A 19,761-nucleotide genomic window follows, 5' to 3' on the forward strand; every position below is an offset into this window, starting at 1 on the left:
CACTATAGATTACCCTAAGACCCCAAACTGGTATGGAACTTCTCCATAAAGAGGGTCCTCAAAAACGGTGAGTGCATGTTATTTAGCTTCACCAGAACTATGAAACTGCTCCATGTCCTGACAGTCCTCAGTTTCCTCTGCAGAATCACCTCTTTGACACACTGAACTGCTCTTTATAAAATTCAGGAGGGAATTGGGGAGAGGAGGAGGTTAAGATTGGTGGTTAGCAGAAATAGTCACTATACTCTCCTTGTTTTGGGTTGAGGATAGCAGAAGCATTCATTAGATCTTCCTTGTTTTGGTTGAAGAATAGCCGAAGTATTTATTACAACATCCTTGTTTCAGGTGGGGGGTCAAAAGTATTCATGTGGCTGCTCTGGTTTTGGGTGGAGGATAGCAGAAGTATTCACTCAGCTGTCCTTGTTTGGGGAAGTGGGGTGGGGGGGTCAGCAGAAATATTCATTGGGCTGTCCTTTTTAGGGTGGGGGAGTCAGCATAAGTATTCATTAGACTATCCTTGTTTGGGGTGAGGGAGCAGCAGAAGTATTCGTTAGGCTGTCCTTGTTTGGGGTGGGGGGTCAGCAGAAATATTCATTAGGCTGTCCCTCTATCTTAGCTGTGGCCTCCGAGTCCAAGCTGGACCGAGCTGAGAGCAGCCGGTTGGATTCCTCTGGGTTCAGTCTGGCAAGGTACTCCCCTTCCAGGCCCTTCACCTTAGTCCCCGGGGAGAGAGTCTCAAAGGTCACATATGAGTCCTGGATCTCCTTTGACTTCCTCCCTACCAGCTTTTTGCAGCGCCTCTTCAGTGCCCCACAGCAGACGATGACGGTCAGTGGGACTGCGATCACACAGGCAACCGTGATCACCACCACATTAATGAGCTTCTGGGTCCCATTGGCACTGGCAGCTGCATCCGTGGAGAAGATGACACACTGCTCCTTCCTGGGGATGAGCCCTCTGACACACACACAGGCGATGTACTTGGTCTTCGGCACTAGGCCCTCAATGGTGATCCTGTTCCTGCCCGGGCCAACATTTATCCTGCGCATGTCCCTCTCGCCGAACACAGCGTACAGGACACTGAATGCCGTGGTGTTCTTGGCCGTGGGTGCTCTCCAGTTGAGCGAGACTGTGTGGTCGGTGTCGCCAATCACCTTAACTGACCTGACCACGCGGTCAGGGTCCTGCTGGAGAGATGAGGCATTGGCAGCCAGATTGCTCAGGTTGGTCTTCTCGAGGTCCAGCAGCCCATCTGTCACAGACGGACTGGGCGTGGGCTCATTCAGAATACTGTCTGAAACACTGTAACTCTCCACATCTGCGTATGGTCCATTATAACGTATTGATTGGACTACAGGATTTGGAGTAGTGATCGTTGGTGCAATATACCGTGCCACGAGTTTCTCCTGGTAGGCAGGTTTTCCAACTCCATTCGGTTTCCTTCCTTTGAGTTTTTTAGAGCTGCTAGTTTGATTCTCTACCTTAGGTGCCTCTGTTATCATCAAGGAAATCACCGCCTCTGCTGTCCCAACAAAGTTTGTTGCTTTGCAGACATATTTTCCTGAGTCAGTCTGGGACACAGCAGGCACACTTAAGATGGACCAGACAATTCCTTCCTTCGAAGCCTCTTGCTCAGCTGAGAACAGAAAAGACCCTAAATGAGTTTTGAACATGGCAATAAGGGAACAGCCTCACATATTGTGTAGTCTTGTCACAGCGCAGGCATCATGTATTTCTGCGCATTAGTGCTTATTAGCACTGGCAATTAAGCCATGCTGACTCACCTGTCCCGTTCACACGTTGCCCATCAGCACGGCTCCAGGACAGTACGGGCACAGGCACGCCAATGGTGCCGCAGCGCAGCAGGACGTTGTTTCCCACAGCACTGCGGACCCGGGCGACTGCTGTGTGCACGCGTGGACCCTGGCACCTCTGGAGCTCGGCATCACTGAACAGCACCCCCGAGAGGCTCTCTGGGTCAGCGCACCGCAGCCGGGTGTCTATGAATGCCACAGAAGAGGAGGGCACCTTTTGGAATTGGACAAGGTCAAACAGCCTGCAGTCACACATCCAGGGGTTGTCATGGAGACCTAGAAAACAACAAGCAACATACTAAAATCATACATGATACATGTATGAGTGTTTATGTGTGTGGCTATAATAATAATTATAATTAATTATTTTTGTCATTGTTGTTGAATAATCATCTATTCCAACCATACTGATTCTTATCTGCATTCTCATAAAAGGATGCTTTTTCCATTGATATATAAAAGTGTTTGAAGAGATCATAAAAGATTTCCGTCTTAAAATATTACCTAAAATCAGCTTGGAATTCTCTGCGCTCTGACTGGGTCTCACCGATAACCAAGCGGAGAGAACTTCCGAGGGGAGAGTCACCAGGTTATTGCTGGATAAATCCAAGTACGTCAGGTTCCTAAAGTAAAACGTTGCCTCGGCGGGGACTGTGGTCATTTGGTTATTGTGCAAGTCAAGGAGTCTCAAATTGGCCATGTCATTCAGACACTCCCAGGGAAATGAGGTTAGAGCATTGCCGTCCAGTCTTAATTCGTCGAGGTTGTGGAGACCGCGGAAGCTGTCCGTGTTTAATGAAGAGAGAGAATTGAAAGACATCCACAGAAATTCCAGATTCGGGAGGTAAAAGAAAGCCTCGCTCGGAATCCTCTTTATCGCCGTCTTCTCGATCCGAAGCTTGGAGGTGTCCACAGGAAAATTTACAGGAACTAAAGAGATCTCCGGGTCGTTGCAAATAACACTCCTAGACAAAACGGACAACATGCTTCAGTCTCTGTGTTTTACAATGGAAGAGGAGTCAAATATTGACCTTTACAGGAGCAGTTAGCAAAGCATGCAAATCGCATGCGTATTGATTCCAAAACAAGGAATTGTTTCGAATATTACGTTCAGTGTTGCGTGGTTATTCTAGCCTATATAGCCGTGTCGTGGCGCGATAGACAGTTTCGAATTAAAAATCAAGACAAATATATCTTGTCATTCGCTCATTTACTCGCCTGAAAGGGGATTCACACATTCCTCACCAGTAACAGTAAGGAGTGGAGATTAAAGTCCATATACTAGCTAAACCTTTTCTAAAGGAGGCAGATAAAAGAAGCAACTGTAAAACAGCAATATGGAATCTAGCATTATCATGCGTATCGTCTGCTAATACTACAGTCCGTGTGGAGTTGACTGCCATGCTGCTTTATCTTTCTGTGTAAAATTTGGGAATATGCACAAATGTTATTGTTGTCAATAATAAAGAAACAACAGAAATATTCTACTCAATAAGTGGAATGATGAATATTCTTGGACTTACCTAGCTTTAGACCCATCGCTTAAGTTGTGATAGAAGCAGCTGCACTGAGATGGGCATGAGCTCTGAGCGAGAGGGAAGACCATCACTGCGAAGCACAAAATCCAGCGAAAGGTAACTGACATTTTGCTTCACAGCTGCAATCCGCACGCTGCTATGTTCTCCTAAAAAAAACTGTCGTCTGTCGCATTTATCGGAGCATTAGTGGCGTTGCATTGTCTCCTGCCTCAATGCCCCATTCTGATCTGACCGCTTTGGATCCCCAGATAAAAAGGATAGACAAGGATTAGAGAGAGGAGTCGACTTATTTTCATGTAGATGCTTATTGCTTGCTGGAGTCCTATAGGCTAGGGCAGACCTCCCGTGTTTTTATAGAGAGGAAATACACACGAAGAGGTCATAATGTGCCATAATGGTTTTTTCATAATATCGTTTTTTTTTCTCTGTAAGCCACTCTGCCGTGATGGTTAAGCTGCTGATTTATTGCATTTCTAACAATAAAGTGGCTTTTACGTCACTTCATAGGCTACCACATTTTAAACAAATGACTGGAAACACGTGAGAAAAAGGAAACCGCAAATTTCGGGATTCCATTAGCCTATTTATTGGTTAAAAGCTCATCTTTAATATTTAATATTCTATTCTCAGTGTTCAATACATGCACAATGGATTTCGTGAATTTCTTCAACTTCAATGCCCTTGCCATTTATGGTGCACATGAAACATCCATTTCTGGAGGTTTAACCTATTTGATAAACTTATTGTCTCCGGGTCAGTTCTTTGACCGTGTTAAAACTGACTTTCGCGGTACTACTTACTACTACTGCTGCTAATAATAATGACAATAATAATAATAATAATAATAATAATATAACCCAGAATTTCTATAAAAGTGTAATCTTGAAAATAATTTAGCTGCCATCAATTTTGACATTCTTTTTTTCTTCTTCAAATTACATCAACATTATAAAATACATAAGTATTAGATGACCATCCACTACTTCATGTGTCTCCAACATAAAAGTGTGTGTTTTAAGATTTGATGAATGTACATGTATTTATTTATGAATTATGTATGGAGGAGAAATCGAGCTGAATAACGTGGACTCTACTGATACGAGGTGGGGAAACTAATTCTAAAGTGCGGTCGTACTGTAATGAAGAGGTTGCCGCTCCTTTAAGAATGCTGCTGTATAAAGGAGGAATGTTAGCTGGTCTATATACGTTAAGAGTTTTGCATGGAAAATGAATACATAAGGTCATTTTGATTAATACACGATCTTCAGTTTCTGTTGGGCAACTTCTCCGTTATATCAATGATGTTTAAGTGAAGTGAAAAATAATGAAAAATAGAAATGGACATTATACTACTCTTTTTCAGAATCTCAGAACACTTTGCAGTAATGGAGCAAGGGGGAGGCGGGGGTGACCTCAGCCCTTATGTGCAGCACAGCACCGATGCAAATCATGGCAACTATTTTGCACCAGAATGCTCACCCAGAGCATCTGAAGGTGGGAGACGGGGTGTTATTTAGCCAATTAATATGGAAGATGATTAGCTTGGCAGATTGCAAGAGCCTGATTGGGAATTTGGCCAGGACACCAGAGAATCCTGCACTCTTGGTTATATCTGCCAATTGACTGAATACAGAAGAACATCTGGGGACATTTTCACTATTGGAAAAATTACCACAGATATTTCACTTTTGTTTTATATCAAATCAAGTTTAAAGTAATTGGATTGTTAAGAATTTCATGAGTAATTGAGCTGAAATTCTTACTGCTTGTTACATAATGTACACATTTTGTGATTTTGTTGTGTCTGGAGATATATTCTGTGTTTGCCATGTCCGGGCAGCCTGAGATAATGTGATCCATGGTTTCCTCATATTTACCACAGATTCTGCATAACAGATCTGTTCTGTCATTGATTGTAGGCCTACTATGGTGGTTGGATCTGGTGGCAAGGCTCTGTTCTTAGGCAGCAATGATCAGTCCTTCTGTTTCTGCCTTCAGTCCACGGCTTTTGATCCAACAATTGGTCTTTTGTTTGTCAACGTCTGCCTCTTTTATTCTTTTTGGGTATTTCCCATGCATTGTTTTCTCCTCCCAATTTCCTTGGTGTTGTTGCTGTCTAAGACTTGCTGTCTTTCTGACTCTTCGTGGATAGCTGTTAGCTGCCTCATTAATTGTTGGTATAGTATCTGAGATTTCGAGTTCAATTTTGTAATTGGTAGCATCTTTTTATGGAATATAACTTCTTACTATCATGTTGTTTCACTATTTGGAGAAGTACATCATTGGAAGTTGATAGATACATGCCCAAGCTAATGGTTGTGGTTGTATAAGTCAACTCCAATTGACTTAAGCCAAGTTCTCCTTCTGATCTTGGTACTCAGAATTTGTCAACATCAGCTTTTGGGCAGTGAATTTTTTGCATGGTCAGCATTTTTCTTGTTTTGGTGTCAATACTTTTGATGTCATTATGGCTCCAATTGATGATGTTATAGCTATATGTCACTACTGGTATAGCTAATGTATTAATAGCCTCAAACATGTGAGCTGCACTAAGCTCACTGATACCCCTTTCCACCAATGCTAACTAAGGCTGGTGCTAGTGCCGGTTCGGAATTGGTTCAACTCCTTGCGAACCTTCTAAGAACCGGTTTGCTTTTCCACAGGCTAGAGAGGCACCATAGAGTCACATCATTATGTCACTGTATACGTCTGTATACGTCTCCGCTTTCCCACTAGTGCCATGCACAACAACAACAATGGCGGACTACGTTGTCTCTTTACAAGTGTTGCTCCTGGCTTTGTGAGCCTACATTGGCATCAAAATACTACTGGTCCAATGCATTTTGCATTTGTGCTGCTTGTCATGATTGCTATGGATGGCGATTACGTTCGAGAAAAAAGGTAATTACCTAACACCTTTGAATTGAACACTGAACATACGATGTTAATGTTAGCCTTTGTTAGCCTTAGTCTTTAGCTAGCTACCTAGCATTGACTACACTGGTGTCAATCACATTGCAGTTAAGCAAACCTAAAAAATGAATGGTACACTGATTTTTAAAAATGGTGGTCACAAAATTTTAGTTTCGTCTTGTTGGTCATGATAGTCCCGCCCCCAGCCCCTGACCTAAGTGGTTGTTGGTTCTAGACCAGCAAAATGTTGGTGCCACTCTCGAACCAGTTTTCCTGGCTGAGAGCTGGTTCTTTGGCTGTTGAAATGCAAGGAACTGGTTCGAGATTAGGCACCAGCTCAGAATTGGCCCTCGAACTGCCTTGGTGGAAAAGGGGTATCAGTGCCATCCTGAATCTTCTATAGATTTCTTTTCAAATTTTCCCCTTCATGGCTGAGTGTTGAATCCCATCTCCTTCGTCAATTCCTAGGTACTTGTAAGTACACTCCTGATCTAGCCCTTTGATTGTGGTATTGATGTCAAGGTTGATGTCACAGGTATTGGTGAGCCCTCCTCATTTAAAGGTGGCTTTTGCACACTTAACAAGCCCAAGCTCCATTTTAATGTCTGTTTAATGTTTAAGGTCTTTACAAAGTTAAGTAAACCTGTCTGTTGGTCATCATTTTTGGTAATATGTCATCCATTTTAAAAACATGGTTTAATTTGCCATACTGCATTTCAAAACCATAGCCAATGTTGTAGTGAAGTGCTAAGGGGTGCTAATGCGATACAAAACAGCGATGGTGACAGTGAGTCTCCCCGGAAGATTCCACTTTTGATGTTGGTTTAGGGTGGCCGTTCAGGTCTTCATGCTCTCTATAATAAATTGAATGGTAATTGAGCAAAGCTTATACATTTCTAAGCTTTACAAGATCCAGGAATGTGGCATACTGTCAAATGCTTTCCTGTAGGCAATCCAAGCAGTAGACAGGTTCTTTTGGTTTGATTTGGTCTTTTCTATGATTGCCTTATTAATGAGAAGTTGGTCCTTGAATCCATATCTATCTCTTTTGCACCCTTTTTGTTCTGCTGGTAGAAGGTTATTATTACTCTCAAGGGAAGTGGAAGTTCTTTCAGTGATGATGGAAGTTAGGATCTTATACATGGTGGGCAGGCAGGTGATGTGTCTGTCAGTCTTAGGGGGAAAGTAAGTGATACCTCGTGTCAGCCAGTTGGGGCAATTTTCTGGATTCTTGACAATGGTGTTATATGCATATCTAAGGTCTTTGTGTATGGGCAAGATTTTAATCCAGTAAGTGGCTATCCCATCTATCTGTGGAGCTATCCAGTTACTGGTCTTCTTGATGGCATCAACATTTTCTGTAATAGTTATATCAGCCCACTCTTGATTTTCAAAATTTAAATGTAATGACCCAGTAATCATAATGGACAGTATTATTTTGATGAAATAAATCATGTTTCATTTGAGACTAGAAGAGAAAAGCACAGAGTAACTGGGAAAAATGGATATTCTTTAACCTCTGTGGTAGCTATTACAGTCACAATAGGAAAACCCATTCTTGATCTGTTATGCCCATCTGTCAATGGGCCCATCTGTCAATGGGCTCTGGGGGAATACTACTGTTCTACAGGGTTACACTCTTCTATGTATACAGCAGATCTAGAAAGTCTACTTACCCTTTAAAATTTTCTTGTTTTTAATGCCTCAAGGCCTGAAATGAAAACCCAATAAATCATATTTTTGTCCACTTTCATTTAGACATGGTAACCACAACATCAAAGGAAAAAGACAACACAACACACTTCTGAATATTAATTTAAAATAGAAAAACTAACACACCTTGGTTGAACAAGTTTACATACCCTTTATGATGGGAGTTATAATTTTTCTTGGTCTAACCAAGTACCATCTAAATCCTGCCCATAGGTAACTTGACTTCACCTGTAGCCAATTTAAGTGATTCTGATTAGTTCAGGATAAAATAAGCTGCTCCTGTAGGTTTTCTCAGCAGGTTTCCTAGTTTTTTAGTGCATGTCAGTGTAACGAACTAACTATGGCTGACAATGCGTCACCAAAACATTTCTGTTATGAAAAGGTATCAAATGCCTTAAATATTATGAAAACACAATAAAAGCCATAATCAAGAAATGGCAACACCAGGACCTTGCTTAGATCAGTCCGCCCCTCAAAGTTGTTTGAACATGCAAGGAGGAAACTCATCAGGGAGGCACCCAAGAGGCCAAAAGCATTAAAAGAGCTGCAGAACTTCATGGTATGCACATAGTAACAGTTTCATGTGTTCGCCACAATTTTGAGCTGTGGGGCAGGGTGGAAAGAAGGAAGCCACTTCTCATAAAGAAGAACATCCAGTTTCATCTGAATTATGCAAAAAGGCACTCCTGTTGGCATGTGGAAAAAAGGTCTTGTAGTCTGACAAGACTAAGGTAGAACTTTTTGGCCTTAATTTGAAATGATATAGTTGGAACAAAGCCACAGCCTATCAGCCTAAGAGCACAGTCCCTACTGTCAAGCATGGTGGTGGCAGCATCATGCTATGGGTCTGTTTCTCTTCAGCAGGGACAGAAGCCTTGGTGAGGATAGAGGTGGAAATGAATAGTGCAAAATAACAAAGTATTTTGGAGAAAAACCTGCTTCCCTCAGCAGAAAAGCTGAATGTGGGGAATTTCACCTTTCAGCATGACAATGAAAGCACAAAGAAAAATCCACAGTGGAATGGCTGAAAAACAAGTAGATCAATATCCTGGAATGTCCTGGTCAGAGTCCTCACCTCAACCCCATTGAAAATCTTTGGACTGACCTGAAGAGAGATGCTCATAAGTGGTCCCTTCACAATTTAAGTGAACTTAAACTATAATGCAAAAAGAATGGGTGAAAATGGAAAAAGGTTGATGTGAAAAGTTGGTAGAGACTTTTCCAAACAGACTCACTGCAGTGATTAAAGGAAAAGGCGCTTCCACAAAGTATTAATTTGAGGGTGTGCAGACGTATGCCACCAAGACATTCAAAAATTTTCATTTTTAATACTTCAGCCTTTAAGACATGAAAAACAAGATGTTTACCCAGCCCTCTGTACTCAGGAGCTACTGTGTACTAGTGACAGCTGCAGCCCCAGGGACCTGGGTAAATCATTGGTAGCACTTCACCTGCTCTACCTAAGGCTTTGGGCAAAGTCTTTATGATCTCACAGCTGTGGGAATTTTCTGCTTCTCCTCCTAATCACCACCTGCCAGTGAAATTAGGACAGAGTGCTTATGGGGTAGTTATGGGCTTGCTAACTCAAGAGGTGGTATTTCCTCAATGTTTCAGACTTATTTAATTTTGTATAGCAAATATTTATTTCATTATATTGGACCCTTGTTTGGATAACTAGTATTGATATCTGCCTGGTGGTGTGTATAGCACACACATTGTATGCATGTATTGTTCTGGGCCTCCAAACCATTTATCCAAGTGTCCGAGTGTTGTTGTGTTGTGTGTGTTGGGATATCTGGAAATGGTATCCCAGTGCCTGATTGGGGGGTTCTGATCAGAACTGGCCAACACTGCATCCCAAGTGTCTGTCTGGCCTTAGTGTACAGACTTAGTAGTCTGCTTAACTTCCAGCTCTGAGTCCACTGTGTTTATTATTGATTTAAAATTATTTAAAATAAGCTATTTACAATACTTGGCATAGCGCTCTGTCCATACATCTGAGAAATAAAAGTCCCACCAAGACTCATCCCTTCCCTATCATGAGGGATAAGAAAGATATGCAAGTCTTATTGTTAATTTGTGACAAAATATACAATGTTGTAATGGAAAAAAAATGTTATTATGCAAACATTTTTTCATATGGATGCCATGGATGTTTCACTGCATTCAATGAGGAATACGATAAATATGAGTCAAAGGGTTTTCAAAGTAATAGTCTCCTAGATAAATAAAATTGTACAGTATTTGTAAATGCAGTCTGTATATGCATTGTTTGGCTGCCTGCTCTCTGTAACATTTTGCAAGGGGTTGTTGCACATGGTGTCCTGAACCTATCACAAGGAAGAGGATTACACTAAATTCTGTTCACTTTCATCACCCTGCCAAAATGAACTCAATAAATAAACACTGAAAGAACTGATCAGACCTGAAAATAAATGAATACAGGCTGGATACAGTGGATACCTAACTCTAACAAACATAACATGCTACATTAGCACTTCCAGTGTAATGAAACACAGCATTTTTGACTGTTTTATAAAGTTGTAATGCCAGCCTCATGAATTAATAATGATACTCGAGTCTGATAAATAACATTCAGTCATGCAAGACAAAAGATTGATTATGGGAATACAGCTAACTCAGATTAAAGATGAAAACAACATTAGCATATAGAGGGTGTACTGCTGTCACATGTCCTTATGCAGTGCTAAATTATTGCACTCTTCAGTCTCAGATGTAAAATAAAACCAGATCATGGTGATCTTATCAAGCTAAGTTATGTTATTAGTCTAGAACCCAGTTTATTTAGCATGTATTTATCATATGAAAGAATGTCAGCTAGCTATAACTACAGTAGCTACTCAACTATGGCTAAAACACAGCAGAGACTGTATGTGATTTTCATCAAAAAGTCACTACTGTTTTATGTATAAGGGACCAAATTTTTCACTGCCTTTGATTCTTTTTCTACTGCAAATGGTCTCTTATATGCCAAGACTGAGGTCTGCCATAGATTTTGTAAGCACTAAGCTATGTTGTCATATAATTGAGGACATCTAACCTTGATCATTAGAGCAGCCAAGGTCAAAAAATTCCAAACATACAGCCTCCCCAAATCCAGTTTTACACTCTCATTATAATTTCCAGAAATTAAAATTTTGTTTCAGAAACCACCCACATAGCAAAATTGGTCTGGCCCAGTGATGGGCCACACAGCCCACTTACATTCAGCCCAAATACAGCAATGAATTATGGTCCACGGGTGGTCCAGATCTGGTAGCCAAAACACGGGCCACATATGGCCCATGACATAGCCATATCTCAGCCAACTGTATGACCATAGCTGGCCCTATGTTGGACCCTATGTTTCAGCACTGGTTCCAGATGTCAGCCTCAACTAAACCTTAACCAAGCCACTTCATTAATACACACACTTGCCATATTTGGCCCAGATGAAAATGCCTCAATGACGACAGTATTATGAACAGATATTTATTGACTTTTTCACATTAATCCACTTGCAAAACTGTAAAATGTCATTTGTCAGACAATCTCTCTTTCTCTCCTCTCTTCCAGTCCCCAAGGTACAGGCAAGGTACAAGACTGTGTACATATTGTATTTTAAGAGAGAAAAAAATACTCAGAACATATGGGGTTTTTTATTTGTTTTTTGTTTTTTTACAAAACAACGCATGGAAGTATTAAATAAATATTGGCACCTTACTCAAAAATGTCTGAAATTACATTTTAACTGTGGGACAAGACTGGCCATACATATGTGGCCCACAGATCTAATTTGACATCTGGTCCAAATACTGCACTCAACAACTGGCCGATATCTTGTTTGCTGCCTTAAAGACGGTGTCACCTCTGCCACACCTGGACCATGTTCGGTTCATATGCCTCATGCCAGTGCCGACTGAATGCCAGCTGTGCCAGCTTCACGCCAAATCTGGGCCGAATGTCTCTATGTGGGCATTCACACAACAAATATCTGTATGCATGTATTCAGTGTTTTTGGTGTTGTTTTTTTAACTTAGTTTTGTCCCAAGATGTGCTTATAGGTAGGTATAGATTTACAGCAATCATGTGACTGTAATTAATTTTTATCCCTTTACTTCCTATGTTTACATTATATTTTTATTTTAAATAATACAACAATTTTGGGAATAGACATTAACATTTAGAATAGGTGTTGTGTATATAGAATGTATACGCTATATGTATATGAAATAACAGGTATATATTTACTCATGCACTTGTATAAAAGGCAATCAATTTCACGGCAGACATGTCTCATTGTCTCTTTGTGGTAACTCTGGGGAAACAGACAAATCATAGATCAGTAGGACTACTTTAGCTCTTTCTGATACTCATTTTCTGCAGGTACAGGATTACAGGTGCGCTCTTGTCTGAACTGAAGTGATGCCACGGGACCATCATTATCACAGTCTGAAACATACAGCACTTCCTGGCTGTACATCTTCGTCTTCGCCTAAAAATCACTGCCACCCTCCTTTCTCATGTCAACTGTCAAATAAGGAAAAAGTCCAGCACCAAAGGCAAACACCACATAAAAGTAAGTAAAATTGGCAAAAAAATTGCTGACAGTTGTAAAAAGTTAAGAACATTATGTTATTGTCATTTGACAAATGCAATCCACAGCGTCTTACACAATGCATCTAATAAAGTGGCATGAAAAGTTGGACAAACAGGCCACTGTTAACCACACGTGAACAAGTGCCAGTGCTACACATAGTGCTGAGGTGTCAAAAGTGTCCCTAGATTGACATGTAAGTGCATAGTAATATGTCTGACGTAAGGACTATACCATTCCAGATATAATGCTACACACATGCAAGAAAACCTCTACCTGCCCAATTACATAAAATTCTGCAATATACTTCCATGTACATAATCACACATATAGCCTTAAGAGGTTCAGTGTGAGACAAAAGATGGCCAATGTTTTAGCTATTCTGACCAAAGCCGAAAGCTTGTCCCGCCATGTAGGGGCCAACACAGACAGCGGACGTACGTGGCGTGTAAGGTTACGAGAGGGGAGAACAGCCTCAAGTGTCCTCAAGAAGCTGAGCACAGTGGTCTGGCCAGTGTTTAGGGAAAATAAGAGGGAGCCGTTCCCCTCACCTCTTGGTATGCTAATATCAGTGTTTTACAGTAGATTCGAGTTGTCACTGGCAGCCAGCGCAGGGAGATCATGAAAAGTGACTGTACACATGTACGGACATGGTTGTACAGAAGAGCCCTTTTTACCTTGTGCAATAAGGTCTTGGGACTCGAGAGATTAAAGTTCCAATAGACCTGGCGTTCAAGTGTAATACATTACATGGAAATTGTAAGGTTTGAGAGACCACACACAGGGTCTCTTCCTCTATCCCGCAGACACAGAGGTGCTAACATCCTAGGTGCCAACACACTCACACACAAATGCTGCCATAGACTGTTACCTGGCTAGGCCTCTGGTTGAGGGCTTAGGGTCAGACCCCCTGCGGACCAGTAGGAAGCAGGTAACAGAGGTGATTGTCAGAGTCAAGAATGCCAGATGCAAGGATATAGCTGGAACACATGTTTCTGTTTCCCACCTCTGAGGACAAAGAACTCAGAGAAGGTATATAGAGTGCCTCAATGTATCAACCGGGGTTCAATTACTCTGCGAACTCGAAGAGACTGTTTTTCTGTGACGCTTTGCCAATCATTGTAAAACTTTCGTGTTGCAACTGCTTGAACACCAATAAAACCGTACTGACTTCCAAACTACATCAGACCTACGCCTCTTCAATTCTTACAAAATCTATTTTTACATCAAAGTTTTCACCTTGCAAGAGATTATTGGAGTGATTGAGACACATTCTCCCTAAAGAAAAGCAGGGAGAGGTCAGAGCCCGTAAAGGTAGCAGGTGGAGAGCAGATGCTGCTCGCAGCCTACAAGTGCCTGATGGGGGTCACAGAGTAGTTGTTTAAGTGGACCTGACCTCCAGGTTTCCCAGCTGAAGCTCCACTACATACAGCTACACTGCGCTTCCACAGACCCTGCCCCCAGCCATGGTATCAGACTTTAAATGGTCAGGGCCACCCTGCTCTCAGTTATAAGAATACTTCCCTCTCTACCTCACATTATCCTCACATGCTTTATTTCCTATCTTCCAAAGTGCTTCCTTCTTACTGCACATTTGTAGATACAGATGCATTATTTGAATTTAATGAATTACTGTGTTCTACTGCGTTAACAGGTTTGTGATTTTGTTCATGCTTAGTAAAAATGTGATCTAAATTGATTATGCATCCAATGCATTATTATGATTAAAAGACAGTGTCCACTATAAGTATTCTGTGAATTATTTTACCCATGTGAAATAAATGGGATTTTTTTCCTTTTCTTTTTATTCTTTTGTTTGCTCTAAATAGCTCTGTGGAAAGCACACTGCAAACCACACTAAATAGATGCTGAATGATTGGGAGCACTGTGCTTTCACTAACACATTTAAGGCAGTTTTTTCACAAAAATTATATCAAGCAGGGGCGTAACTAGCGGTAAGCAGGTAATGCGGTTGCATTGGAGCCCGCAACAATTGGGGGCCCGAGAGCACAGGCTACTTATCAGTGTAATTGCGCCCTTTAAGTATATATTGTGCAGAGTCATCTGCTTGATGGTGTGTCATTCTTAAGGTCATTGACCGAATAAATAACACAATAGGATATAACAGTTATACATACATATATTTGTATGAACTCATGGCTACATATTATAGTTCTAAATGAAGTTTAATTCAAAAAAGTTAAAAAATGTGGGCACTCGGAATTATGGGACATAGTAATTATGAACGTGAGTACTGCGTGGCAAAAACAGTATGTTGAACTTGAGCTAGCTAAATTTCCACACAGTGAAACAGCAAGTCAAGAAGCAAAGGAGTACAAGTGCAAACATAAAAGTGGGTTTCAAAAATTAAAATGAAAAGAAGCATCTGGGAAACAAAATGCAAAGCTTCCAAAAATAGGAAATGTCTTTAAAAAGAAAGAGCGGGAGGAGCAGGAGCAGTAGTTGTGAGCTCGAGCTGGAGCAAGAGCTGAATGAGGCACCTGCAGTGACCATTAGCAGCAGCAGCTCAGCGGCTAATGCTAGCACCAGCAGGCCATCCAACAGCACTGGAGAAGGTGAGAATGTGGAGGAGGAAGAGGTTGAGGAGCCAACTGCATCAACTGCCATTGTATCTCTGAATAGGTATCCTGCTGACATTGGACATTTTCCTGAGAATTTAGACACAAATGTCAAACGTTGTATTGTGTCTAAGAGGTCATCTAAACCCACTGGCCCTTTCCTACGGGATTCCACAGAGGATAATCGCTGCTTTGCTACAGCATATTAGATCAGCAAAATCAAGTCTGGTTTGGACATACCACGGACATGGCTATGTTATTCACCCAAGCTAGATGTAGCCTATTGCGAGCCCTGTTGGCTTTTTGCAGATCGCTCAGTACTAGGTGGGAAGTCTACGTGGAAAACAAACAACTGGCGTAATTTATCCAGGAGAATTCAGCAGCATGAGTCATCCTCTGTACATACTGCTGCATGTTACATTTTTACATTTGGATCCAAAGTGGATTCAAAGCGACTTACAAGTGAAAAGCAACTTGTGTGGTATATGACCAGTGGCGTTTGCACAGAACTATCGACGAGGACATGGAGAGGGACATCATTCATGAGGCGAATGTTTGGAGGCAGGTACTGGGCCGTCTGATTAATATTACACTTACTTTAGCAACAAATGCCCTTCAGAGGACACCGGGAAATATTAGGCCAAATGAACAGTGGTAATTTCCTCTCTATCACTGAGCTCATGGCAAAATACAATCCGGTCCTAAAAGATCTAATTAGTCGCCCAGCTCACTCAAACAAGTACCTAAGCCCATCGGTACAAAATGAGCTTATCGATATCCTTGCAAAAACGTATTCAAAAAGACATTCTGGATGAATTACGAGCCCATTTTTCCTGTGATTATGGACACAACCCAAGATGTAGCTAAAGTAGCTCAAATGAGTCAGGTCTATAGATATGTCACAGTAGAGCGAGACGCTCGCAGTGTCGCCAGTAATATGAAGATCAATGAATCATTCCCTGGATTTCGTGAAGTCACCGACTCATCGGCCAGGGGACTTGCCAATGACATTGTTGCGTCTGTGGAGGACAACGGATTAGACCTATCAAAGTGCAGAGGGCAAGGGTACGACGGTGTCGCTAACATGAGCGGCATATACACTGGAGTCCTAGCAAGGATAGTTGCAAAGGAGCCAAAATCCATGTATGTACACTGTGCCTCTCACAACTTAAACCTGACCCTTAATGATTCAGTCAAGATACAAGAGGTAAGAAAGTTCTATGACATTGCTGAGTGCATTTATATGTTCTTTGGGCACAGTATAAAGAGATAGGCAATGCTCTCAAATAAAACACAGACTGAGAATACAAACGATCCCAACATCACACTGAAAAGGCTATGCCCTACTACATGATCATCACGTTATGAAGCAGTGGCCGCGTTGAGATATCGCTACAATGATGTGACGAAGGCATTGACTAAACTCTCACTGACAAGCACAAAGCAAGATGAGTGGGACGAGGCTATTTCATTGAAATGTTCAATTGAGAAATTCAGCTTCATTTGTCTTGTTCTCCAAAGCAAGATTTTGGAACGAACTAATGTGGTCTCAAAACTTCTGCAATCCCAAATCACAGACCTGGACACAGCAGTTCAGCTACAATACCATACAATACCATCAGAGACCTGACCGCATTCCGTGAATGATTTAAGGATGCCAAGCTGACAGCGGAGGGCCTTTCCGACAACTGGGGAGTAAGCAAAACGTTTGAGAATATTCAGCGGAGGACAGTGAAGTGCATTTTGACAAACTTTGTCAAGACGAATGTTTAGCAGACCCAGGGCCACATGTATCAACGGTGCGTACGCACTAAAATTGTGCTGAGCACTTTTCTACAACATACAACATACAACTTTTCTATACATACAACGTTCTCTACAACGGTATTTATGAAAAGATACTTCCTGGGAAAGCATGCATACCTCTGCGCATGGTCTCGAGGTGGCTGCAGCAAAGGGCGAGAGCAGTCATCCCACCTGGCCTTGAACCCGGGTCTACAGGGTACCAAACATGCAACTTTGACCGCGACGCCAAAGAGCCAAGCTCATTGGTATGGCAGTCAGAGCGCATACTCAACCGTAGTGACGGCACTCCGTCACACTGCCCTCCCTTTCGGGAAGCACACCCATGCGCTTCACGCACCATGGCGTCCCTCACGCATTCTCTTGCTGTACTTCTCCCATCCCAGGGTGCCCCACTCACCAGTGCTTCACCCATCTCTGGGGTCCCTCACACTGTGCTTCACCCATCTCTGGGGTCCCTCACACACCGGGGTGAACTGAACCTGGGGGTCCCTTGTACGGCTCACACACCGGGCACGCCTCCGATGACCTCGTGGCAAGCCATCCCACTTCTGACACCATTTGTAGCGAAGGGCGAGAGCAGTCACCACACCCGGCCTCGAACCCGGGTCTACGGGGTACCAAACATGCAACTTTGTTTGGTCAAAGTCGCATGGTTGGTACCCTGTAGACCCGGGTTCAAGGCCGGGTGGGGTGACTGCTCTCGCCCTTCGCTACAGTGGCATACGCATAAAATTTGTAATTTGCAGATTGGCGACACCAAGAGGGACTAACAGTGATGCAAATAAACGGGTCTTGTGTCAATCATTGATGAGCATTACTGCACCAGGTTCCGGCGCCAGGATGAAGTGACTGAGGGGGCAGTTAAAAATGGCAAGGGGGCAAATCTTTTTATACAGTAAAACAATAGATTATCATCCTGCTATTGCCTATTTCTGCATTTTTTTTCATCCTGCGGGTGGCAATATTTGGGGCAGATTGCCAGGTCACCACCTAAAATTGGTCTGGTGGCAGGTTTAATGAAATTCATTGATTTAACCATGCAATAGCCTCTGAAAGGCTAAATAACAACAACACAAGACTACTGTTTCAAAATCAAACAATATATTTATTTCGCAGCATTGGTGAAGCCAGTATTAAAAGAGAGGCCAAAAAATGAATAAGTGCACACAGGACCAGTGTGTCCACACTCGGTGCCACAAGGGGGCAAGAGGGGGCTTTGCTCCCTCAGTTGTATTTTCTGCAACCCCCCCCCGTTTAGGTTTTATGTACCCTATAGAAAAATAGCAAAAAAAACAAATAAATATTGGAAATGTTGGAATACTCGTAGGAAATGACACAGGGAAATAAAGTTTCAGTCAACGAGAGAAAGGGAGAAAGAGAGACCAAGCGAGGGAGCTGCATGGCATGAGCAGAAAGACGGACAAAACGATCTAATTGTCTTTTTTTTTTTACTTAATGACCCTAACACTGTTGGCTATTATTTTGTTGATTTCAGCAGTCATCTCTCAGTGGTTAGAATCGTTCATAAATTCTATTATTTTGCGTCTTGTAGATCTACATTCCAAGTGCTCTGATTCCCTAGAGTGCAAGGACACTCAGGTTTATAATCTGATCACTTATTTTTCTTCTCCTCCACTGTACGCACCTCTGGTGAAACTGCATTCATAGCAGTCACCACTTTGAGCCACTCTGCATTTTTCTGTCAATTTGAAATGCCAGTAGTCTGGCCTCCAAAACAGACATTTTTTCTCCTCTCCACCTCATCAACCATCACCTCTATCTCCTTGTCCGAATAATTTCTTTTCTTACGTCCGACCATTGATCCTCAACATCAATCTCTGTATTTCACTTACATTTACCTGGGATCTTAAATATGCTAATTCGACTAATTAAAGGCATGTCTCGGTCTATATAAGAACAAGTGTGGGAGTGGATGTTAAGCATGTTCATGTGCACATAATCTCACGCTGATGTGATTTATACTCAGATTTATGAAGACAAAAAACCTCTATACACAAATCGAGAGATTGTGCTGATCGTTGAGAACAGCTGCATCACTGCAAGTTTCAAGGAAGTCTGCACGGTTTTTTAACAATCCCAGTAACAGCAGTATCTGCCGAACATTCCTTTTCTAAATTGAAGGTGATTAAAAGTTATCTGAGGAGCTCAATGGGACAGAGCCGTCTCTCTGGACTTGCCATACTATCTATCGAGAATGCCCATGCATGCCAGCTGGACCTTAAAGATTTGATCGATGATTTCGCACAGTGAAAAGCCTGGAAAATGCACCTATGATGTAAGTAGAGCTTCTTTCTATTTATTTATTTGAATAATCAACCATCGCACTTGTGTTTTGTGTTTATTAGGCCTAGGCCTATGTGTGTGCAGCCATAGCAATGTTGTATATTTGTGTCATGGTGCGCCGTCACCAACAATGTTTTTCATCTGTTGTGGTGCGCCATCACCAATAATGTTTTACATCTGTTGCAGTAGGCCGACACCAGATTTTGTAAAGTAGCCCATCACTACCTTGATTTGACTCCGGAAATGATAATGCATTCCATCTGCCATCGATAATACAGTATATATTAGGCCCATGCACAGGCATCGCTATTTTCCTTTCCTATAATGTATGGTTGTCTGTTGCCTATTACTAGTGGCCTAATAACATAATCATGGCATCAACTGTGCAGTGCATTTCACTGTTCTTGGTCATGCTTCAAAATACTTCTCCCGTTCGCTATTGACATTACGTCACCACGCGTTCTGGTTAAGTGAGATGGACTGGGGGCCTGCCTTGA

The 19,761-nt window shown here is 42.0% G+C and overlaps 1 protein-coding gene across 1 annotated transcript; it reads right to left on the reverse strand.

Moving 5' to 3' along the window:
* Positions 1-223: 223 nt before the first annotated feature.
* On the reverse strand, positions 224-3,640 carry lrit1a (leucine-rich repeat, immunoglobulin-like and transmembrane domains 1a). Its single transcript, XM_036547094.1, has 4 exons — positions 3,338-3,640; positions 2,319-2,779; positions 1,785-2,090; positions 224-1,636 (listed from the first exon to the last, which is right to left on the reverse strand). The coding sequence occupies exons 1-4, from the start codon at positions 3,457-3,459 to the stop codon at positions 579-581; spliced, it is 1,947 nt and encodes a 648-aa protein (XP_036402987.1). The 5' UTR covers positions 3,460-3,640; the 3' UTR covers positions 224-578.
* Positions 3,641-19,761: the final 16,121 nt, after the last annotated feature.

Source organism: Megalops cyprinoides, chromosome 15 (assembly GCF_013368585.1).
Source record: "Megalops cyprinoides isolate fMegCyp1 chromosome 15, fMegCyp1.pri, whole genome shotgun sequence".
Classification (NCBI taxonomy): Eukaryota; Metazoa; Chordata; class Actinopteri; order Elopiformes; family Megalopidae; genus Megalops; species Megalops cyprinoides.